Genomic DNA, 25006 nt, shown 5'->3' on the forward strand with positions numbered 1-25006 from the left:
TTTGGCGTTTCCTGATTCTACTCCAATCGTGAACAACTATAGTAAACTTCTTGCGTCAGTGAATACCTTGAATCTACTTCCCTCTACAAAGTGTCGGAAGTGTTCTATCGCCAACAGAACGCCCAAGTCTTCCTTCTCAACACTTGCAGATCTTTTCTGCGTGCTGCTCAATTTCTTGCTGAAATATGCAATGACTCGCGCATCGCCATCAATGTGTTGTATCAATGCTGCTCCTACAGCATTGTCGGACGCGTCTGATTCGATAACAAATGGTAGTTCGAAATCTGGATTTGCGAGAATAGGTGCCGAAACCAGAACAGATTTAAGCTCTTGAAATCCTTGCTCTGCAGCTTCTGTCCATAGGAACTTCTTTTGACCTTTCCTCAGTAAATCAGAAATTGGAGATACTATTCTGCTGTAATTACTAATAAATCGTTGGTAGAATCCCGCTAATCCTAACAGGCGTCGAATGTTTTTAATGCTTTTTGGCCTGGCGTAATTCAAAATCGGTTCTGTCCGAGAATTATCAATGGCTATCCCCTCATTAGTTAACAGGTAACCCAAATAGTTAACCTGTTTCCTACAAAAGCGAGATTTATCCAAGGAAATCGTGAGGTTTGCCTGACTCAGTCTGTTTGCAACTATCTTCAGCAAACGAAAGTGTTCCGACAGTGTCTTGGTTGCTACCACGATGTCGTCTAAATATACAAACACGTATGGTTCCAAATCGAAGCCAATCACCTTATCCATCAGACGGCACATGGTAAAAGGTGCGTTCGTGAGACCAAATGGACACACCTTAAATCTAAACAGCCCCTTTGATGTTCGAAATGCAGTCAAATCACGGCACTCTTCTTTCAGGGGGATTTGGAAATAAGCGTCTTTTAAATCGATCACTGAAAAGTATCTAGCGCTTTCGAGACGGTGAAAAATTCCTTTCATGTCTCTCATCGGGTATGAATCCTTTTTTGTTAAAGCATTGATGCGTCTTGAATCCAAACATACTCTGATTTTTCCATTCGATTTCCGAACGGGAACCAGAGGGTTCACCCATTCACCTGAGCACTCTTCAATCGCGTCTAACTTCCTATACCGCTCAATCTCTTTATCCATTTCAGCTTGAATGGAGGGAGAACAACGATATAGAGCCTGTCTTCTTGGTTTTACCTCGTCTCGAAGCACGATCTCGTGTTGTATTAAAGTAGTCCGTCCCAATTTATTCTCCATTGTACAGGGAAATTCTCGAACGACTTCCGCCAACTGATTTTTTTTCTGGTGATAGAAGGTGTTCCGTAAAGAAAGAAGAAAGAAAGAAGGTGTTCCGTTTCGATCGTTTCCGGTGTTGCTTTCGATGGTTCTGGCAATTCTAAACCTGGAATGTCCACAGAATCATCTGGCTCTGGTTTCTCGAACACTGGTAGAGTTTCAACCGGGTGTAAGAAAAAATGGAAGGATTCCGATAATGCTGCTGAGGAATCCTCATTCACAGTGTTCTGTATTGAAGAGATCTCTTCGAAACCTGATTCGTTCTGAATCATCGGTTTGATATTGAACGCTTTCCAGATGGTTATTCCCAATATTAAGTTCCTAGATATCTCCGGAACAATAACAAGAGATATTACTTTCGTATAATTTTTAAATTTAATAGGAACTTTAACGTATCCTGCACAAGAGTACTGTGTGTGGTCTGTAGTGCAAATTTTTTATCGGCGATGGTAAAAGCTTTAATCCAGGACGATCAACCAGTTCAGGTGAATTAGCCACACTAATACTGGCTCCTGAGTCAAGTAAAGCGTCCGTTTCTATACCGAAAATATTGACTTTAACAGGGGGACACTGACTAGTTTCGATCTTGACTTCTAGCAGGCTTTGAATTGGGTCAACATACGGTTCTAATTTGGTGGGAACAGAGGGTTGCTGAGGAATGCTAGGGTTCCCATCTCCGCACTCCAAACTCAGTTTCCCGAATGTGGTGCCGGATTGGACCTTTGGTTTGGCTGATTCCTTTTTGGATGCGCTTCGCACGAACTTGAGATTTTTCCAGGATTTTCACACACATAGCAGAACGTTGTTTTGACTTCCTTACATTCTCTCCAAAGGTGCCCGTTTTGCCGACAATTCCAGCACAGCGGTGATCTCGACAATCCTTCCACCCCTGGTGCTGATCTGTCTTGCTGATTCGGAGACCCGTTCACTCTCTGTTGCCTCCTGCTCAGAACATTGACCTCTTCCTCGTCTGAAATCTCCCCTTCCGACTCCGCTTCAATATTGTGAATTCCGTGTTTTGAGCCAACTGGGTGCAAACTTGGATCACTAGCATCAATCCGGTAGTTTAACTGGATTAACTCATCCAAAGTGTTTACTTGGAAACATGCCAATTTAGACCGATAATGCTGGCGCATATTCTTCCAGATTATTTCAAACTTTCGTTGCGGCATCAAAGGTTTGGTCAACAACTTGTTCAATCTTTCGATATCTGTTACAAAGGCAATAAAGGTCTCACCTTTCAGCTGTTTTCGCTCGTAGATTTGCTGGCGATTTCCTTGGTCTTGGTTTGGGTTTCCAAACCTGTTTCTTATTCTGGTTTCGAAAATGTTCCAATTCCAGTTAGCATCGTAATAGGTAAAGAACCCGTTTGATGCCTCATCACGCAAAAGTAGGTGAATCTGGCTGATTAAGCATTCCATTCATGCTAGCCAGAACCTTCACTTTGTAAATGAAGTCCTCTAGAGTTGGTGACCTAGCAGCACCCGAAAAGAAAATGTTCCATTTTTCTATTTTCCTGTCATACTGCGTACGGTTCTCTCGGTGTTGGTTCCTGTTCCGTATCGGAACATCCGAAGGATTAGGAAAACCCTGAGTTTGCTCACTTCCGTCACTATCGCGTTCATCTCTTTGAAGTCCGTTCGGCCACCTTTGCTGACTAATTTCGGCAAATGGTCCCCTTTGGTTTCCGATCGTGTTGTATCGCGTTTGATGTTCCTGAAACCCTTGATTAAAATTTCCTTCCTGATTTGACCCTCTCGTGTCCCTCTGAATGAGGCTCCTACGATCCCTATTTTCCGGAGGTCCCTGGGGAGAAAATCCTGCCAAGTTATTTGCATGGTTGTATCCCTGAAACCAACGATTATTCTGCTGTCCCACAATGTGTCGTCCGGAATTGTTTCCCAGATCGTTCACTGAGAACAAGCCTTCGTACTGCGTCTGAACCCCTCCTAAATGTCCTACTGGGTTGTCTTCTGAATACACATTTTGTGGTTGTTAATCCTGCGGTCGTCCGCCTTTAGGTACCGTTCCTGTTCGGGTTTCCTGAACTGTCCTGCTCGGCTGCTGTGGTAATTGAGATGACTGACTGAGACTCAATACCTGTTGAAGCATGGTCTTAAGTTCCACCATCTGAACTTCGAGACCTAGAACTTTACGTTCAAGTTTTGCGCAGTCAGCTTCATTCTCTTGCGTTTTTTCTTTGATTTCTTCCCTTTCTTCTTATTTTTCAATGCAGTTGCACCTATTTCCGTTTCCGAAATTTCAAAGTCAGCGGATTCATTGCTTGTCGACTCGGACACCGACTCGTGATCGTGATGCTCGCCGGTTAGCGAACTATTCGCAATCAGTAGAGCGTTTATCCGGTTTAACAACCGATTCTTTATCGTTTCTGCTTCGTCAGTCTGAGCATTGCTTCGATTTGTTTTAGACGGGAAACTAGTTTCACATCATTAGTTTGATCTAAAGCTACACACTTAGAAATACCTAATCTTACACGTGACGGAATCCATCTTTGACATAAAGGATGAGATATAAACAAACATGTCATGTAAAATTAAGTGCTCCGAGACTGAAAAGTTCGAAAGTACGTTTGATTGAGCTGAATTTTGCGTCTATTATGACTCAATTTTATGTCAAAATTGACGCTCGTATATGTCAGTCTCAGAGCACCTAAATTTACATCAGTTTTTCTAAGAGTGTATATTAATCTCCTCAATTCTCTTAGCGATCACTTCACATTCCTGAACAATGGAGTACCTCGATCGATATTCTCTGTTCTATTTAGCATCCTTACGAAATAACCTTCTCAGCAATCTTTGTTTCGATTCAAAACTTTTACTACACTCTTCCCCACAATTTCTCAACTTTAACTCATAATCTACCTCATCGTTTAGCAAATGTGCTGCACGTGGGAATTTCGTAGCCATTTTCCACAAATCAAACAAAATACGTAACCCTTAGAAGACAATAATAAAACACAATTCAATCACAACTTAGCAGTAAATTAGATTAATGAAAAACACCAGATTTAAGATAAATATGTATACAGTGAAAGCTGTGTTAATTATCAACCAAGTTCACAAAAAATTTCCGTAATAAATTACCAAGTTATTGCCTGAATTCACTGATATCCGAAAGAAAATTCTTACTCACACTAAATTTTCGTAACCTAAACATGTAACCTAACTCAAAAATGGACTGTACTCATATTTACAAGAAATGCACTAATTTTCATTTGAAAAAAAAAAATACCCAAAAACAACATCAAAATATGTATTTTACGTTGGGCGTACTCTGCACATCGAACGAGATACTTAGTACTTGCAAGCAAGTGTGAACATTGAGGCTTGCTATGTTGAAACAGAAAGGGCAAACGAAATCAATGAACGCTTCTTATACGCCTTTAGCCTATACATTTTCAGAGTAAATACAGACGAGAGGTTAACGTGCCAGTCTGATCCACCCAAAGTTCATGGTTCGAGCTTGAATTATTCCGTTTTATTATTTTTTTTTAATAACATTCATTCTTTCCAACGCCAACGCCTGTTTGTAGCTGCGCTTGAATACGAACGATGCTTTTTAAACGCTGAATCAAACGATGTGCGGACATAAACTTTGTTGAGGTGTGTGTGTACGAGAGAATGCTTATGTAATGCACATCAGTGAAGTCGGTGAAGTAGTTGAGACTAGGGTACTGATGCATGGTCAATAACGGTGTCATTTTTTTACTTGTTACTTAGGAATCTTATTTTGACTGACAAACGGGCGTGCTTTTAGAGGGTGCTCTAACTCTTCGAAGGGACATTTCAATTAAAATCGGTTCCTTGCTATGAAAATGGAAATGACCATATCAAAACCGAATGCTTCATATTTGTTTAATGGTAATAAAGTAAAACGATATGCAGAGGTAACAAAAAGTGGGGAGGGGCCTTACCTGATAAGTATGGAAAGATGCATGACGTAGGAGAGAGGTTAACAATTTGAAAATATTGTGCGTGACATATTTGGAACGTCCTCTATACAAAACGTCAAAGTTCGCCCGCTTCTTTTTTCAAGGTTAAGTAGAAAATTATTTATTGAATTATTTAATGAACCAAATTACCAAATTCATATAATTGTGAAACACAACATCAAATAACCAGTAGGAGAATTATATATGGGATTTGTTGAAATTTACTTATGGCAGCTGATAGCTGATAGCACATGATAGCTTCGCAATAACAGCCGCTTCCGGGGTACTTTTTTTTTTTAACTAGTTCGTTTATTTACTAGGCTCAGTCGTGTGTGGCACTTTGCGGAGCCAAAAATCAGTAATGTTTGAGTTTACATTTTATACAACAGTAGTTCTAGATTAGTATTGGGTACCAATTGGGAACAAATTTTGACCCATTTTTCATGTAATTTATACTCAGACAACTATGTTTGAAATATTTATATAATTTTATGAAAAAAAAATACTCTAAAAACCATACTAACAAAAAGTAAAAAAAAAACTTAAAGTTCTTGTTCTACGATTTTTGTCAGTTTTCAGGTGTTCATGGTTTTGAACATTCCAAAACATTTCATTTTTAGTAAGCCCTTTTTTTAAGTACCCCAGCAAGAACATTTTTAGATATTTTGTTTTATAGCTTTCCTTAAAATAAACAAAATAAAAAGTAATTTGTTTATTTTTCATCAACACATTATTTTTCTCTACAACTTTGTCTCTGTCGTAATTTTGATCAGTAATGCCGTTTCCGTGCTACAATTTAAAAAAAAATCAAGGACGCCATTTTGAACATTTAACAACATCTAAAATGGAATTTTTTTTTAGCAAAAATGTTAATTGTCAAATGCTCATAACAAACAGTTACGTAAAGTTTCATACAAATCGGAGAAGGTTGATTCAAACATTAAATTTTTGTTGCTATTTTGCCTGGAACTGTTCAATGGCAGTTGGCGTTCTCCAAATGTCGGTCTACGGACTTCACTCAGTCCCATGATTTCGTGCTTCATGCACGACTTGTTGGCTTCTTGTACTATCATGTTCAAGAGAGCTGGCCTAACGATAAAAATTATCTTTATGTCGCTGATGATTTGACTTCCGGCTGGTAGCATTGCAAAAGAGCTATCGAAAGTACCAACAATAACAACATCGAAAATCTTAAAGGCATGATTTCCGTAAAAGTCGGAAGTAAGGTATGAAGTAGGTTCGAAAGTCGGCAGTCAGTCATTTTTGGTGATAAAATTCGTTGCCTTCTATTGTTGGTTAATGTAATGGTTGTAATTTTCGGAGACAATAAGTGGTTGACTGCCATCTTAGGTGTAGGTTCCGGTAATACACGCTGTTTAAGCCACATCTTCATGGTGTACAGACGCTCGGGGAATTTGCTTTCTGAAAGTGCTTTCGTACGTAAAAGTTTGATGGAAAACGGCACTTTTTGATAACATGCCAATGCTTGTGACAGATTCCCGAGAAAAGTTGAGCATCAAAATCAAAGCAAAATGATAACCAACACCATGATTTAAACTTTCAATTGAAATCCTAAATGGATTTTAATTAGACATTGGCATAAAATATTGTTTTCATTTTGATGAGCTTTACGAATACGTTTGGGAAATTGAGCGAGTTTTGCACTCACTCATGCCTAAAGAGTTTTCATTTAGCTTTCTTTAAGAGTTGAACTACCCGACCAAAGTAAAATAACAACCTTATATCATCTAGATAACAATTCTTATTATTCCAGATCTCATTTTGTTTTCAGTTGTTATCGAATTACTAATTAAGTTATCAACGTTGAATAGCTTTGTTATCAGTTGCTATCATGAAAAAAGTACTATTTGCTGACGAACGATGCAGGGTTAGTTCAAAACTTTAAATACTATTCACTGAAAAAATGTTGAAAAACTTGCTTAGATCGCACGATTTGTTACAAGATGTTTTCAAGTATAACCAAATTAGTTATTTATGTGATATCCAACGAGAATTTTTTGTTATAATTTATGCTATGTGGGCTGTTTACTCAACTACAATTATTTCATATTCAGATCAGACCTTGATAACCGGCTATCAGAACTTGTTGTCGATTTGGTATAAAAATTTGCTCGGGTAGCACTCGATTTGATATTTTTGGAGGCATTTTTTGCTCTCAAATTTTGTTATCCGTTAAAACGACCAAAACGAGAGCATGCTGAATAATAAAATACATGAGCATAACAACATCAAATTTTGAATTCGTTTTGATCTTAGAATGCTCGGGTAAACCTGGGAACCTGGTGTTAGGTCTATTGGCCTACGAACCATCACAGTAGACAAATCTCCTCCAGCCATAGATCATCATTTGATTCAATCGCTCAAAAACAGCAAACATCCACCTTTTCTCCTTAAGCGTATTTTGTACTATTAAAACATGCAGCATATCACCACTTGAAATGGCGGGTAGCACTTTTCCTTGTTTAGAACAACACCGGAGTGCTTGAGCTCACAATTCAATTTTAATACACCCCTCGCGCCGTCGTTTCCAGGAGAATAATCCAAACATTAACATAAATTTTAGAGCAAATTGTATTTGCTCTCAGAGTGGAAACTGTGTGTGTTTTTTTTTTGAAGCGCTGATGCCTCTTTGTTGAGCCTAAAAGAGGTCTAGGAGGCATATAGTGCCCTAGCACAGAAAGTCGTGCATAGTCCGGAACGAAAACCGGAAAAAGGAAGCAAACATCAGAAGCATGTTTTCTCCTTATTTTATTATAAAGAGGGGAACTTAGGTGGAGAAGACTATAGTGGAACGGAGAAGAGGACTGCCAACGGCAGGAACAGCAGTAGATTCCAACATCCAGTCAGTGGTTGTGGTAGGGATGGGTGGTCAGCGGCTACAGGGCAATGTGGGTGGCAAGAACACAAGAAAGAAGAAACACAGAGTCCGTAAACATGAACAGTTTATATATTTTAAGAAAGTGTACAGAACGCTATGTAGTTTCGCAAGATGAAACAACTGTAAACTGCGGAGAGGCACATGCTTTCAGTGAAGCTGCTCTTCTTCTCCTTTACTGTCTGCATTGAACTAAAAAAAAAAGTGAAACGGGCGGAAAGAAAAGTTTAGCTCAAGTCCTGGTCTACTACACATTGAGTGAATCAGATCCATAATCTTGTGGTTGTAGATGGCAGCAGATAAAATTATACGGACGGCAACAGTGTTTTGCTGTTTGGTCTAACGAGTGCTTTTATAATGTGAATGCAAAAGCCGAGCTTGTGAAGAACGAGTCAGGAATATTTATGCCGCAACAAAGTATCTTATGTAAATAATACAATTTGCCTTTATTACCGCATCTGCAGAAACTATCGAGATGGTGATATTTACGATCGTGAAGAATCTGAGATTCCTCTTGAAGCATCTGCTCAAAAGAAATAGTGCATGTTCCATGGCGGTTTATAGTAAATTCTAACCGATATTATTATGTAATACCGGCCTGTATAGAAGCACTTTCAAATGTCAATTGGTAGATGTCTTCTTCTTCCTCGCATTTCAAGCTTATTGCGTATGGCATATTAGCTTATTGCGTGCTATCAACTTAGTGATCTAGATGCACTTCCACAGTTATTAATTGAGAGCTTTCGATGCCTGTACCATTTTTGCATTAGTATAATTGTGTGGCAAGTCCAATCATACTCTATGCCCAAGGAAGTCGAGAAATTCCTAGACTGGACCGGGAATCGAACCTAGCCACCTCCAGCATGGTCTTGCTTTGTAGCTGTGCCTTTACCGACTGAGCTCCAATTGGTAGACGTGGGTAGGTTAATTAAAGTTATCATTTAAGAGTTCTTTAACACCCATCCGGATAATGTGGGATTCTCATAAATATTTGAATTAGCAATATACGAACTTTGCAATAAATTACCACCCATTCAGATCCTGTACACTAGTCAGTAATGGCATGGTGGTTACGATTTCCGGTTCATTCTAGAAAATCTAACGGGTTGGACATTTCCACGAGTTCTCTCGGCATATAGTATTATTGTACATGCCACACAATATTGTGCATTGGTTGTCTTGAAAGATTGTGTAATGCCTTGTTCAGGCTACAGAGTTATATCATGTTATAATAATTATTGACATGAAAAATGTAATCAAGATAGTCTTATAACATTTTATAACTGCTTAATCTGAACATAGCATAAGAGCGTCAAAACCCGGAATAAGAAAAAGATCCTGCGATTCTGTTTGTGCACAGTTCGAAAAAGTAGTGTAAATTTCAGGTTCAATATGATACACATAAATGGAGCGTCACATATGATACAAGTGTACATTATAAGTCATGAAATGTTCTGAGCCATTTCATGAAATCTTGCAAATATTGTATGCAACCGTCCATATTTGCAAGCAACATTTCTTGCAAGTTGCTGGTTTGTGTGAAATGAAATTTAAGGTTACACGCATCAATGATTATATCACAATTAAAATTCAATATTGATTACTGTGTGGGTGATTTTATTTTCGCCGTATTTTTTTCATGTGTTCTCAAATTTCCACAAAGTTTAGAGCAAAAAAATAAATATAAATAAATTGATGGTATTAAAAGTACTATACTCATTCTATACAGTATTTTAAACTATTTTTTTTTTCAAATCTGCATGTCAGTATAAAAATTTACATCTTAAAACTAAAAACGAAAACTAAATCTTATCTAAGTATAAAGGGAATTAATCATTGCAATTGAGGATTGCAATGATGTTTGCCTGAAATTATTAATTATTTTGTTGGACATTTGTTCTAAAGTCTCAACATTCAAAATTCTATGTACTTCGGTAGTACTGTACCAGGGAGGCAACTCCAAAATCATCTTCTTTATTCTGAATCCTTTGAAGTGCTTTTTTCCTAGTCGTGCAACAACTAGACCATATTGGCACAGCGTAAAGCATGGCCGGTCTAAAAACTTGTTTAAATATTAGAAGTTTATTCGTCAGGCAAAGTTTGGATTTCCTGTTTATAAGAGGATACAAACATTTTATATTTTTGTTACATTTTACATTTTGGTCAAGTACTAATCCAAGATATTTCCCTTGGTTTGGCCAGGAAATTGGAACTCCGTTCATTGTGACTATGTGACTATTACTAGGTTACAGAAAGGAAATTATAATATTAAAAGTTGAGTTTTGGAAGCGTTGGGAGAAATCTTCCATTTTTGTAAACAAAAAGAGAAAATATCTTAACTTTTCTGCAGTCTGCTGCAAAAAAACACGAAGCCTTCTTCCTTTAGCGGAAATGCCTGTGTCATCAGCGAACAAAGATTTGTAGCAACCCTGAAGCAAATCAGGGAGGTCCGAAGTGAAAATGTTTTACAATATAGGCCCATGAATGCTACCCTGAGGAACTCCTGCTCTAACAGCTAGTCGATCAGATTTGGAATTTTGATAATTTCCCTGGAGAGTTCTGGCTGTTAAATAATTTTGAACTAATTTCATAATATAAAGTGGAAAATTAAACCTTTTCAATTTAGCAATCAAACCTTCATGCCAAACACTGTCGAATGATTTTTCTATGTCTAGTAGAGCAACTCCAGTTGAGCAGCCCTCAGATTTGTTTGACCGAATTAAATTGGTAACTCTTAAGAGTTGATGAGTAGTTTAATGCTCATAGTGAAATCCAAACTGCTCATCTGCAAAAATTGAGTTCGTTTTGATGTGAAACATCATTTTATTTAAAATTATCTTTTCAAAAAGTTTACTCATTGAAGAAAGCAAACTTATTGGATGGTTGCTAGAAGCTTCAGCTGGATTTTTATCCGGCTTCAAAATTGGAACAACTTTTGCATTTTTTCCATTTATCAGGAAAGTATGGCAAATGGAAACATCGGTTAAATAATTTTACCAAGAAAGACAAGGTACTCTCTGGGAGTTTTTTGATGAGGATATAGAAAATTACATCATCACCTGGAGCTTTCATATTTTGAAACTTTTTATTAATAGATCTTACTTCGTCCAAATCAGTTCCCCAAGAATCATCAAATATATTTTCCCAAGAGAAAATATTCAGATAATCCCGAGTAACCTGATTCTCAATAGGACTAGTAAGACCCACATTGCCAATAGGACTAGTAAGACTCGAATTGCTTAGCAAGTTTATGAGCTTTTTCCGAATTTGTGATCAAAATGTTATCACCTTCTTTAAGCGTTGGAATAGGCTTTTGAGGTTTTTTCAAACATTTTGAGAGTTTCCTAAAGGGTTTGGAACTTGGGTCTAATTTAGAAACATTATTTTCAAAAGTTTTGTTCCTCAGGGCAGAGAACCGCTTTTTAATTTGTTTTTGCATATCCCGCCAGATAACTTTCATGGCAGGATCGCGTGTTCTTTGATATTGTCTCCTACGGACATTTTTAAGACGGATCAAGAGCTGAAGATCATCGTCAATTATAATTGAATCGAATGCAAATCGGAGGTGATCAACGATTTGAAAGACTCTGCCATATGAAAGATCATCATTCTTAAAATAGTTTTTGCATAACAATCATGTCACAAACTAAGAATTGACTGAAAGAAAAAGTGAAAATAATCCAATTCCCAAAGAAGGCGGTACCGAGCGCGACGTGTCAGAACATAAGTTTCTTCTGTATGTATGTATGTATGTATGTATGTATGTATGTATGTATGTATGTATGTAAGGGATAGCCCTCAATGTCGCAGGGCACAGCAATTATACAGTGAACTGTCCATCTCGTATGACTTTATCAAGTACGATACCTGGTTGTATTCAATCTATCTTTTTATGAAGGGCCAAAAACGGAGTGTGTACTCGTGAGCAGAGATACTTACGCGTGATCCACGGGAGCAAGAAAAATCTGCTTCCAATGATACAAATGTTCCAACAGTCAGAACATAAGTTTCTTCTTAACTTAAACTCAGGAGACCTCAACAAACTCAAATATGGCCTAGATATGCAAGATAGAGTAACGTGGGGCTAATGTTCGAGTGAGGTCGGAAATCCCAGGAAATATCATGTCCCGGGAATGAAATCACTACATTGAATCGTTCGTCATTTTGATAAAAGTCTTTCAATAAGTTATCGAAGACTAACTGAAGGGAGACAACTTTACTTGTGGCACCCGGATGTGACTGCTACTGAACTTGATATCGAATGCTCATGTGTTTTAATGTGATGATTTGGCATGATGAATTTTCGGTCTAAAACGCTGTCCAGACTGGAGAGTTATAACATGTTATAACGGTTGTAAAATAATTGCAACACAGAAACCACCATCAAGATAGCACTATAACATGTTATAACTCTGTAGTCTGAACGTACTATAAGTTAGAAACTGGTCACTTCCCTGGGGACATCTGGAACATGACTAGGTGTAGCCAATGCATTGTAGTTATGGAAACTAAATATGACCATAATTGATTATGTTTCACAGTTCTAATGTGGGGCTTGAGGTGTCACATGATGATTTGTTTTCCGTCGATCTTGTTTGCCATACTGAGGACCCACACCTGGACCCTAGCTATCGATCCCTCATCAACTCATGAACCGAAACCAACGGCTTTACTTCCTTTCCTCCGAAGGAAGGCATGATCAGAGATTTTATGCATAAAAAACTGCACCCGGTACCGACTAGGATTGGGCCCACGTTTACCACTAGACCACATGACTGGATGTGGAAAAGAGGTCCTGAGGTTATGATAACCACTGATCTTGTATTTGAAGTCCCATGTGCATGATTGGTTTAACACCTTTCAGGTCGCTTTAGGTGCAAGGCCCAAACTCACCGGAACATGTTCAAGCCATTGCAAAAATATAAAATAGCGTTCTATGGTACTACGGTACCTTAAAATTAGTAAAGATTCACCATAAATTTTCAACTGCACAAAAGTTTTTGAGTACGAAATCTCAGTTTATACACTTTATTCGAACAATAAAATTAATAATGATGATGGAAAAATGAACAAATGCCATTCGTTGGAAGGATTGAATCCAATTAGAACATCTTCAAAACAGTAGTTGCGTTATAGTCATACATTAGTTGCGCAAGTCAATCATATAAAACTTGACATATGTTATATATAGATCCCATCTCTTGCGCTTTTTTTGCTCTAAATGAGTTGAATATAAGTGACTAGAAGTAAATTTTCACAGCTGAGATTGTCATATATAAGTTATGTAAACCAGTTTATGACAAACTGAGTTGTTTGGGCTGTCAAGGCCGTGTAGAAAGCTATAAATTAAACTCTGAAAGTGATAAGGAACTACACACTTAGAAATAGCTAATTTTACACGTGACGGAATCCGTCTTTGACATAAAGAATGAGACGTAAACAAATATGTCATGTAATATTAAGTGCTCCAAGACTGAAAATTTCGCTGCTCGACGAAAAGTAGTTTTTTTTTTTTAATTATAGTCACTTTAACACTCTTGGGTCATTCGTGACTTGTCCGGGGGTGAGATTTGAACTCGTGACTTTGGCGTGAGAGGAATGGATGTTAACCACTACGCCGGGGTCGCCCCCGAAAAGTACGTTTGATTGAGCTATATTTCGCGTCTGTTATGACTCAACTTTATGTCAAAATTGACGCTAACGCTTGACCTAAATTTACTTGATTTTTTCTAAGTGTGTAGGCTAGGTCGAAAATTACAACTTTTAACCTACCTTACTATTAGACTAATAAAAGTCGCGTGTATCCATATGAGGCGTCTAAAGCTCTAAAAACAACTCTAAATTGAACAAAACGCATGACGGTGTCATTGTAGGAGTTGCACGCTTATTGTTCCAATCCGGATTTAAAAGTAACTGAGGAAGCAGAATAACATTTTACCAAGAAACTGTCTTCAAAAATTCAACAAGATACCTTTATCAAAATGGTGTTTTCAGTTTTTCCTGCAACGTTATCTCGTTTGTGTATTCAGAAGAAGCACCATGACCGGTCATAAACTCATGCCTAACGGTTATTATTCGCCATGTTCCAGCAGCCAAGCCATGCCATATCAATTTGACCGTACGACCATAACCGTTCCTAACTTCTTCGAGAGGGACCAGGGGCAAAAATCACACCCAAAATGATAGCGATTCTAACAGACCTCCAGCACCGCTTTTTTAATCGACCATTGTCGTACTGACGTTAGCAATTGCAAACTTCCATAAATTGAATGCCGTTCCTGGTTCCTAAGTTGTGAGGGGACAAAAAAAAATACCATCAGAGTAATTCCCGCCACGGAGCTCCAAGAAAATTCCATTCGTTCATTATCTACCGCCTTACCATTTCGTTTAATCGTCAGGATCATAGAAACGGCATATTTGATAAACTTTTTGCATCGTCCTGAGCTAAGCGCTTTCAAATGGAATGCTATTGGATGCTTTCGTTTGCCAATTCATGCTATGAAATTATCATCAGATCAATAATGTCTTCTGGTGGGTGTGCCTTTAGGGTTGTCAGATTTAAAGCATACCATGCTAGAAGTTGTTCATATGATTTCCGTTAAGAGTCTTTTCCAGTTAATATATTTTGTTTGTTATTTATCGGACTTGAGGCAGAGAGACAGTTTTAGATCACTTTAGAAAAAAAAAACTTTTTCTTTAAAAAAAATAGCAGCTAGGTGGGCTTCATTCTCGGTTTGGTCGAGTAAATCTGTCGGGATTGCCACACAATATACAAAATCATGCATTGGTGAAAGCTCTCAATCAGTACCGTATTAACGGTAGAGCGATGGTGGACTAATTCAGACCTCCCCCCTCGGCTTAGAGGCATCAATTATCTCCTTCTCAATAATTTGTTTCAAGAAATTAATTGTTGGTATTTGTATCGAACACTAAAGCTGTGAAAACTTTAAAAACTAAATCATACGAAGTTGAAAACATCAAAATTAAAACAATAGCTCTCACATATACTGTTAGATTACAGAAGAATATTTGGGCAGTTTGGGCGGTTGCGTGGTCAAAATCTCTAGAACCGTGGGTATATTTTTTACAGCTCTACGGTCTTCGACAAAGTTGCTCGGTTTACATAGCATTTTTTAAGGCTTTCTGTACTCACCGCCTAGAATGCACTCGATTTTTTTTCTTCTTTTAAATAGAGTTTCCTAGAGAGAGGGATTCTGGGGTAAAGTTATACATTTCTTGATATTGAGTTTCCCAAGACATCAAAGACCTACTTACCTTACCACTTACCAATCAGGCTAAGGCCTTGTTGTCCTCTGCTGTCCGAAGAAGTCGTCTCCACTCTATTCGATCCATGGTCACACTTCGCCTGCCTCGTAGCTGCGAAGGATCCGCAGGTCGCCCTCTACTTGGTCGATCCACTTTGCCCACTGCGCGCTTTTTCATCTTGTTCCTGTAGGGTTGCTTTTGAGAACCATTTTCACTGGGTCGTCGTGACGACGTGCCCAGCCCACCGTAGTTGCCCAATTTTTGCAGTGTGGACGATGGATGGATCTCCCAGCAGCTGGTGCAATTCGTGGTTCATTCGCCTCCTCCACGTTCCGTCATGCATCTGCACTCCACCGTAGATGGTAAGTAACACCTTCCAATCGAAAACATTTGGTCCTCCACGAGCATAGTCCAGGTCTTGTAGATAGTCATCTTCGTGCGGCGGCGAATTTTATTCGACCGGAGCGTCCTCTGGAGTCCAAAGTAGACGAGTTCAAATTTCATCGCCGGACAAGTCATGAATAACTCCATAGAACCGATATGAGCTCTCATTTTAATAACACGGTGAAGAAAAATAAAACAATTCCTCGCACACATAATTTAACCTTTATGTGTGACTATAATAGAAAAAAGGTAAAGAATGAAAATCTTTGAAATTTAAAGTAAGGTTAATTAGATGACCACTAGGGCCAAAAACTGGCTTACTTACCTGATGAATATAATCGTAGACTCGTTTTTCCCGATAGTCACGCATATAGGGGAAATGTATGAAATGTCGGCCTAAGTGTCCCTAATATGGGCTCATACATAAATTCAGCAAAAATTTTCAATAGCAACCAAAAATATCCATTAGTACCGTCCCAATGACGCGATCATCTAGATACAATTGATAAATAGTAGATTTTTAGCGATGGGCCCAATCTTAGATCCATAGGCCAACATTAGAGCCATTTCCCCTATTAAAGGAAAATTCACTCAGTCTATCAGTGACCTGCGAATTTGAGTTAATGGAACTCAAATTTATGTGAAATTTCTTAGTTTCATTCTGGTATGTCAACTGCAGCCTAATAAATGCTTGCTAAAAGAAGGGAAAACTCAAATAGTTTAATGTAAAATTTGCAATAAACCGATTGCGCAGGAACAAAATACTTTTCAAAAGTTGTAAAAGACTAGTGAAAAGAAAAAAAAATACGGGGAACGGGATTATTATAAATTTTTTATAGGCCCTTTTCCAGTGCTCGTTTAGATTGTTTTATATTCTTTAATTATTTATGGAATTCATTGCTCCAACATACGTTTTCTCTTGCTTCTTTTGAATGTTATGTTCTTTGCGCTTTTACCGGCGCTATAAATATTTTCTATGACATCGTTTTATTTTTATTATTAATTGTTCCTTTCCACTAGTCTATCGATACATTTTAATAGTTTATTGCTCCTGAGCAAGCAGGGATCTTTGCAATTTTAATCATTTTATGTGCAAAGTTCGGATTCTTTAGGTGTCGTGTGTATAGTTTCTGTATGCCAATGGACTTAACGTAACCATATTAATCTACCGTTGGGCTGTTGGTTTTGGGTAAATGATTCACCTTGAATACGGGAAAGGATCATGCCACAGCTAGTTGGATTAATTTGAGATTTTTTTAGCTATGCTTCAATTTCACCACCATCCAACCATTACCTACGTTGCTTGGTTTGGTTAAGGAGCAAAGAACCAACGTAGAAGTCATAAACTCACGTAACGTATCTACATCACGCTCACTCGATGCATACCTAGATGTCCTTGCGTTTTTACGCTCGCTGCTAAACCATCCATTTGTTTGTATGCTACACCACTTGGGGCACACTTATTCTTTATGGAAACCATTTCCGTTCGCCGATGCTGCATGAAGACGAGACTTCTTCAGGACCTTCTTCGCCTTTCACTCCAACGATGTGATGCTGCACACCATCAGCGATGGTGGTGTGTGGTGAAGTGAGAGAATGTAAATAAAATATCGTAAATTCCTTCACCTCTTTCCATCAACTCCCGTGACTTTCCGCTTTCAGAGCCAGTTCTTTTGGATAGCCCTGGAGGCCACGCAGTAGCCTGATTTATTGCGAAATATTTCATAATATAAAATACCTGCAAGACCTGACGAAGAACTCGGTCGTTCGTTGGTCGACTCCGTTGGCAAAGCAGGAGCTTCCGTCCGCATAATCCGCAGGTGAAAATACCATCATTCGATCCGGACCGGGTGGCGAATGGAATGGAAATGAAATATTTCCCTCGGTATAAATTATTAATGATTCTATTGTTTTAGATGGGATACAGATAGAAAAATAATTCGCTCACAGAGGAGTCGTTTTTTATGCGCTTCTCGCTACGCACACAAATTTCGCTCCGCTCTTTGGAGACCAGATACATATTTGAGAAGATGAAAAATAAGTGCTAATATGTTTCGACAAATTGATGCCATTTGTCGAATGCATGTAGCCATGGGGCGTCAGAAAAAGGGGGCTGAAGGTGGCACACAATGTTTGCTAGTTATCGAGTGGTTTCTATCACTGTTCACTAATTGGAGCTCATTATTTATTCATGCTAACTGGTTGACTTTCTTGTTTTGCAGGCGTCATTCTGCTGGATCTCCAGGGACCGATGTTTCTCAGTGAACCACAGCACCGAGTGGAGTTTTCGAATAACACAGGAGGTCACATCGAGTGCTCGGGTCATGGGAGTCCCCCACCGGACGTAAGTAGCTCTAATTTGTCCCTTTGTTAGTTTGTTAGCCTAAACATGAAAAGACCCTCAATGGCTAAATAAGTACCGTAAAACGGGGTATCATTGATAATGCGGGTAACTTTGATAGTAGAATATAATGATTAAATTTACTTTTAGCATTATTTCCGGATTGGAAACATTGGTTCCATTTTGTAGTTTAGATATTATAGAGTTTTTACAGTACGTCTTACATATTTTCCAAATATCTTTTATGTTATTGGTTATAATGTTTCCAATTATGTACTCATGCAAAGCTTCGTATTTCGTAAACTAAATTGTTTGAGATTCACGAATACTTCTAGAATCATCGAGTATTAACAAAGTTGCACCAAAACAAAAAAAATATAAATTCTAAATCCGTTTTAAGAGTAATTATCCGAAAACTACGTTAATTTATGTATGAGGCGTAAACATTGCCAAAGTCATTTAGCGGTTCGAGGAACTGTAAGGAGTCCTACACACTTAGTTTTTTTTTTCTACCGAGCTCAAGCCGGGCAAATCTCGGCAAAAAAGTTTTACTGAGATCTCAGCAAACATTTAATTTGTTTGCTGAGATTCAGGTAAGGATTATCCGAGACTCAGCAATCAAATGTCACTTTTGCTGAGATCTCAGTGAAACTTATTTTTGTCGAAATTTGCACAGCCGATGTCGGTAGAAAAAACTAAGTGTGTAAACTCACTTCACTATACAGTTCATCACAACTGGCCGAGTGTTGTGCATATCCTAGGTAACCATTAAGCACGCTAATTCGCTAATGCTATAATCTACACAAAATTGCAGTACTTGATTTTCAGGAAATTTCCTTAACGTTTAATGATGATTTATCATGATCAAAAGGAATATCTAAACAATGCAAGAATAAATTCACGTGGGGTATGGGTGATCCCTCCTAGGGCTAAGATGACCACATCTTGATCCTGGCGATATAGAAGTTTTGAATAGAGGACAGCAGTTCATATTTTTTTCGATAGGCAGCGTGCAAGTTAATTTATTTATAAGCTATGTAAGAGATCTTGAACATCTAGGAAGTTTCCAGTCTTCGGAAAAGTTATTTAGCATTCCAAATGGTTGGCAGATTAGATCAGAATCCACATGTGACATGTTCAGGAAGTGAAGCCCCTTTTACCCTAGCTAGGAGTTAATAAATAATAAATAGTCTTTTCCCTGTTGGTCATTCCACTCGTTTGCGGGGTTCAGTGCAAACATTGCCACCATTTGAAGGATTTTGATAAACCTGCCCTGAGATCTCTAGTCGGAGCAGGTTTCAGATTCTGAGAAATTGCCCCTTCACGGCAACCTTGTGTTACCTGACACTTAATCCAACTAACAATTTTCACAATGTAAACGCTTTACTCATTTCATGTATACAGCCTCAAGCTGCATTCAAACGTTTTACGATATGAGGTAACCTTTACTCAACCTCTATACAAGCAAATCTGGCGAACTTAGTCAGCTACTTATGGCTGTTGGGACGGTTGGGATAAGCTCTTATTGTATATCCATTTACGCCTCTAGACAGCTGTTATCCTGCTGTTTAGTTGGGTGTGAACTTGAAAGGTTTTTATTATTAAACCTTTTCCCGGTTATCAAATAATCACTACACAACTTTCTCTTGAAGCCGGGTAAAATATTGTTCACGTTTTTTTTTTGTTGCAGGCATTTATTGAGTTAATTTTTCTGTGAATAAAATTATTCTCTTTGAGTTATAATAAATAAGCACAGCACCAAATTATTTACCATGCCGGAAAATGGAATTGAACTCGACACGACCACATTAGCAAACCTTGACACTACCAACTTCGCTACGCCAACACATTGAGCTGACGTAAACACATCTACATGACTTTCTACAACAAGATAACTGAGTAGAGGCTTTATAATAGTGCACATCCATCACTTTTCTCGACTACTTAATTCAGCTTTGTAAAGAAGCAGAGTAAAAGCTGTAAAACTGCACAAGTCTAAAAATAAATTTAGTTGACTGTAAAATATGACTGTAAAAATGCTTCCAAAGTAGCGCTAACACAGTTTATTAGTTGAGTACAGGTTGTTTAGTTGTTGAAAAAGCACTTTTGATGTTTATGTTTTTCAGCAAGAGTGGTTGGTTGTGTAGAATTGATGGCTTCTTTAATGATGAGTTCTTTATTCACTTTATTAGCTTTGTTTTGCAGTTACAAGTTGAAAGTTGATTAATAGTTGCATAGAAGTGACATTAGCGTTTATTGGCTGCTGTTATGCAGTGTGACTGACAAATTGAATAATGGTTGTGAAAAAGTTGAGTAAACACTCTCCAAAACTATTATGCTAGCTTCTGCTTGTAGCTGTATCTGGAACTTTTTTCAGCTACTTTTCAGCACAATGCTAGAAAAGGTGGCTTATAAAGCTGAAAATGTTAGTTAGGAAGTGAAGGCCGTGATTTTCTGTTCTCCTTAAAACTACTCCTGACCCGTTGCAACTGATCAGAAGCTCAGTAAACTTCATAGAAGGTCAGGATTTTTGAAATAGTTCAGATAACCTCTTAGGACTCCAGGAAACTTCTTATCAGGTTTTCAGAGATCTTACTCTTAATGAAGTTTTAATTGACAAAAGGTCGAATTGCCAAAGGGTCAAATTGACAAAAGGTCTAATGTAAAACAGGTCAATAGACAAATGGTCGATTCGTTCAAAGATGACTTTAGCATCTTTTTTTCAAGCTGATGTTAAATCAATCTAGTTTATTGCAGATTGTATTGTTTTTTATGATATATCCATCCCTAGTTCACTAACACTGAGTGCTAGGAGAGCAAAATTGATTGATTTTGATTATAAGTCATTAAATATTCAACGTACCGGTGTCTTAAGTTTGGTAAGCATTCTTTCCACTATTTCCCAACTGGACAACTATTCTTCTCAACAAAACTTACGATCATGTATCATTCGGCGTTTATTTCCATTCAACCGTTTGTCCCTCTTCTCATCATTCTACCTTTTGACCATTCGACTTTATGTCACTTTGACCTTTTGTACCTATAACATTTTGTCCTCCTTCTCATCATTCGACGATTTGTCATTCGACGATTTGTTTTTGGACCGTGTGTCATACAATCCGATTAACATGGACGAAACTTATCATCATCAAATTTGCGCTCTCTTTTGACCTTGGTAGGCATCAATTCGGATACCGGTAGTCGTATATCGGTACAAATGCCTAAGCATTGTTTAGTTTATAAAACGGACTAACATTTTCAGTCATAATTGTTTTTATTTATCTACTTAGCTTGATGTTTTCTTAGGCTAGTATGAAGCTTATTTATTTATTTATTTATAGTTCACCGCCTTCGACCACATGGTCGTTAAGACTGCTTAATCCTGAAGTAATTAAATTGGATGCAATGCTTAAATAAAACAGCAAAAAAAAAAGTAGGAGGTTGTATCCAAGACTCGACCGTAGATTTGACGTAGGATTACGTGCTCGGTATCAATATTTGGCGACTATGTTAGGGAAACCACTTTTTATAGGCAATCGGTGATAATTTTGATAACCATTTCAACAGTTGGACATTTGTGTAATTTTCAATAGTGACCTATTGAAAATTGATGAAGTATTCAATTAAGCAGCTTTGAAGAAAAATTACCAATCGATTGGCTTGTTTAGCATTAAAATCCATCCGCTATTGACAGAGTTATAAGTGGTCAAAACCTGACCACTATTGGTAACATGGTCGATTTTGTTTTTTTTTTTTAAATTGCATCCCCAATATGTTGCCGAAAGACGTAATCCTATGTTAAAATGTAAACTTTGCGGGGACGATGTCATAACACTCGAAAACAATTGTGTGAAATATGAAGTGAAACAAATCCTAGTTCTGCATGATGATTTTGTTTGATTGTATTTATTTGTAAAGTCGCCGGGAAATACCAGCTGGCGAATTGTTTTTTTTTTTATGATAACTCCTTACTTTAAAACAGGCAAACACTCACAAACAGGCTGCTTTCTCATGGTATATAAGGTGCTAATTCAATAATCAATTAATTACCTCAACATTATGCCCCTAATTTTGGCTCATACATAAATTCAGCAATCGATAAAATTTTCAAAAGCAACTAAAAATATCCATTAGTACCGTCCAAATGACGCGTTCATCTGGATAAAATTGATAAATAACAGATTTTTAGCGATGGGCCCAATCTTAGATTCATATGCCAACATTAGAGCCAATTCCTCTACAAAAAATTCTATAATCCATATTAAATTTCCTATGTAAGCGAAAACGAAATCGTGCAAAGCGGAATGAAAACTTAGGGAAAAACGGATTAATCATTTTGTCAAGCTTCTGCTTTCATGTTCCATCAGATGTCACTGCTGTTGTTGGCGGTGGCATCGATCGGAAACTACACATAATTTGTTTTCTAATAACTGTTCACAGAGGGCAGTGCAGTGCAAAACATGTCTGGTACCTCTATATATGCATTTATATTAACAACTAATCCCTCCTTCTTTACACATTCTGCACTTAAAATAGCTCACCCCTCACAGGATTTCCTTCCGAATTATACGAATGGGGCGTGGCAGAAAGTATCGTTTGAGCAGAATATGTAAAAAAGGAGGGACTTAGAATGTTAATCTAAATGCGGTACCAGACATGTTTTGTACTTCAGATAGGGTTAACTACCCCATTTCCGGCTTATTAAGCACAACCCGCACTTTCTTTCTTAATCTAGCGCAGTTTAGCACCAAACGGAATGTTATTATTACTGATGGCTTCCAAATTAATTTACCTTTCTGTACGTACCGTAAGATTTGATACAGAGAAACAAATTGTTTAGATATTGTTATAAGTCTAACACTGCTTCTTGACGCCAAACTCGGCCTACGGATTCTAAACTCGGCCTTACGCATTGAAACGCCAATGAATTCACTTCGGCCTATCGGATAAAGAAAAAAAAATGATTCGGTCGGAGAACTTCTTTTGTTTGTGGGATTTATGGGTGCAAACCTTCATATCACGCGTTCTAATTGATTTTATTTGGTAGCTTATTAACTAAGTTATCGTACCAAACGCCTAATTGACTTGTTAACTCTGAAATCATGGATTCGAGTTTTCTGCTCGATAGGCCCAAAATCGGCGATTAGACCGAAGTAGTTCTCTACCCTACTCTATTTTGTAATCTATGAAAGGAAATCACAAATTGGGTGTCATAAAAAACATGGCAATTGAGAGATTGAGCTCGTGAGAGCTAATTTTCTCACAAATTTGATTTTTTTTTTTGGCTTTCTGGGGATTGGTAGTAAAGCAGGTAAAACTGTATGAAGAAAACTCATTTATATTAAACAGTATTTTCCGGGAAAACAAATCATTGTCCCTGACTAATTAATTTAACTTGTCGTTCACTTTTTTTACCTGAATATGCGCCTAAAGCGAATTATTCCCACTTCTTTAAAATTCTATTTGTGGATTTTTATCACTTCCTACCAGCGGAACAGCGCCGTCTCTGGAAAATGGCCGAACGATATGATTAATCTCACCAATACAATCAGGCCTACAATTCCGCACCTTCTATAGACAGGTTGAGCCTTGATAGCCAGCTGGTTGCGGGAACTGATGACATTGACAAATATCCAAATAATACTCTTTAACAAATTTGTGGGGTTCCTGAAAAGGACCGTTTAGTCGTGATGGTTGAGTAATGCTGAGCTATTAGGGTGTTCAACCTCATCCGTGGCGATCTGTTAATTGTTTGGAGCAAGGTTGACGCGCTAGGCATTGATGACCCACAGCTACTCACGAGGAAACTGATTTCGATCGTGGTGCGGCTTCTTTTGGCAGACCATTCATAAATTTTGGTAACATACACAAATTCTATAATTCGTATTAAACGGTGCCGGTGGTGTAGTGGTAAGCGTGATTACCTCTCACCCCAGCAGGCCTGGGTTCAATCCCAGTCGGCGCCGCCGGGATGTTCTGAGGCATAACATCTTTGATCACGCCTTCCTTCGGATGGGAAGTAAAGCCGTTGGTCCCCGGTTCATGAGTTGATGGGTCGATAGGTAGGGTCCAGGTGTGGGAGCTGCCTTCCTGGCACATCGGTAGCATTGGTGCTTAGCACGGTAAACAAGATCGACGGAAAAAACAAACCAAAGAAAAAAAAAAAAAAAAAAAAAAAATCGTATTTATTTCCTATGCCGATCGAAACAAACATTATGACGTCACTACAAGAGTAACTGAGTAAACGAATCGTGCGAATCGAAATGAAAACCGAGTGAAAAACGAATTGCACAAATACATTCAGGCCTACAATTCCACACCTTCTATAGACCAGGTTGAGCTTTGATAGTTAGCTGCTTGCGGGAACTGACATTGATAACCTTTACAATATCCAAAACATACTCTTTAACAAATTTGTAGTGGTCCTGAAAAGGACCGTTTAGTCGTGATGGTTGAGTAATGCTGAGCTATTGGGTCTGTGGTTGGCGAGCTGCTAATTTTTTGGAGCAAGGTTGACACGCATAGATGACCCACAGCTACTCACGAGGAAACTGATTTCGATTCAGCGGCTTCTTCCTCCTTCTATGGGTGCTCATGTGGGCACTGCAGCTAACTGCTTGCAGGCTGCCTTTCGTGGGGTACTGGAGAACAATGTTAACGCCACACGCTAATCACTGCAGTGCTGATGCTGCTGACGTTGACGACCGGACACCACCACACCCGGTGATTGAATGAGAACCGTTCAGTGAGACAGGATCGAATTCGATTTTTAAATCTGTGTTAGGGAATGCGCTGTTTGCAGGTAATCGGTTATAATTTTGATCACCATTGCAACAGTTGGACATTTGTGTATTTTTCAATAGTGACCTATTGAAAATCAATAAAGTGTTCAATTTAGCTG

At 38.2% G+C, this 25006-nt stretch overlaps 2 protein-coding genes across 6 annotated transcripts in view; one reads left to right on the top strand and one right to left on the bottom strand.

Moving 5' to 3' along the window:
- Window positions 1-25006, top strand: part of Dscam4 (Down syndrome cell adhesion molecule 4) — a 360507-nt gene that overhangs the window by 156384 nt on the left and 179117 nt on the right. For all 5 annotated transcript variants that reach the window (XM_065221640.1, XM_065221642.1, XM_065221643.1 and 2 more), the window contains exon 3: window positions 17987-18108. In XM_065221640.1, the coding sequence (XP_065077712.1) occupies window positions 17987-18108 (122 nt within the window). The remainder of the gene's footprint in view (window positions 1-17986; window positions 18109-25006) is intronic.
- Etf-QO (electron transfer flavoprotein-ubiquinone oxidoreductase) overlaps window positions 1-25006 on the bottom strand; it is a 476511-nt gene that overhangs the window by 48158 nt on the left and 403347 nt on the right. The gene's annotated exons all lie outside the window — the stretch shown is intronic.

The sequence above is a fragment of the Ochlerotatus camptorhynchus genome, unplaced genomic scaffold (assembly GCF_037179485.1).
Source record: "Ochlerotatus camptorhynchus isolate MF236.1 unplaced genomic scaffold, CSIRO-AGI_Acam_v1.1 ptg000146l, whole genome shotgun sequence".
In the NCBI taxonomy this organism is placed as follows: Eukaryota; Metazoa; Arthropoda; class Insecta; order Diptera; family Culicidae; genus Ochlerotatus; species Ochlerotatus camptorhynchus.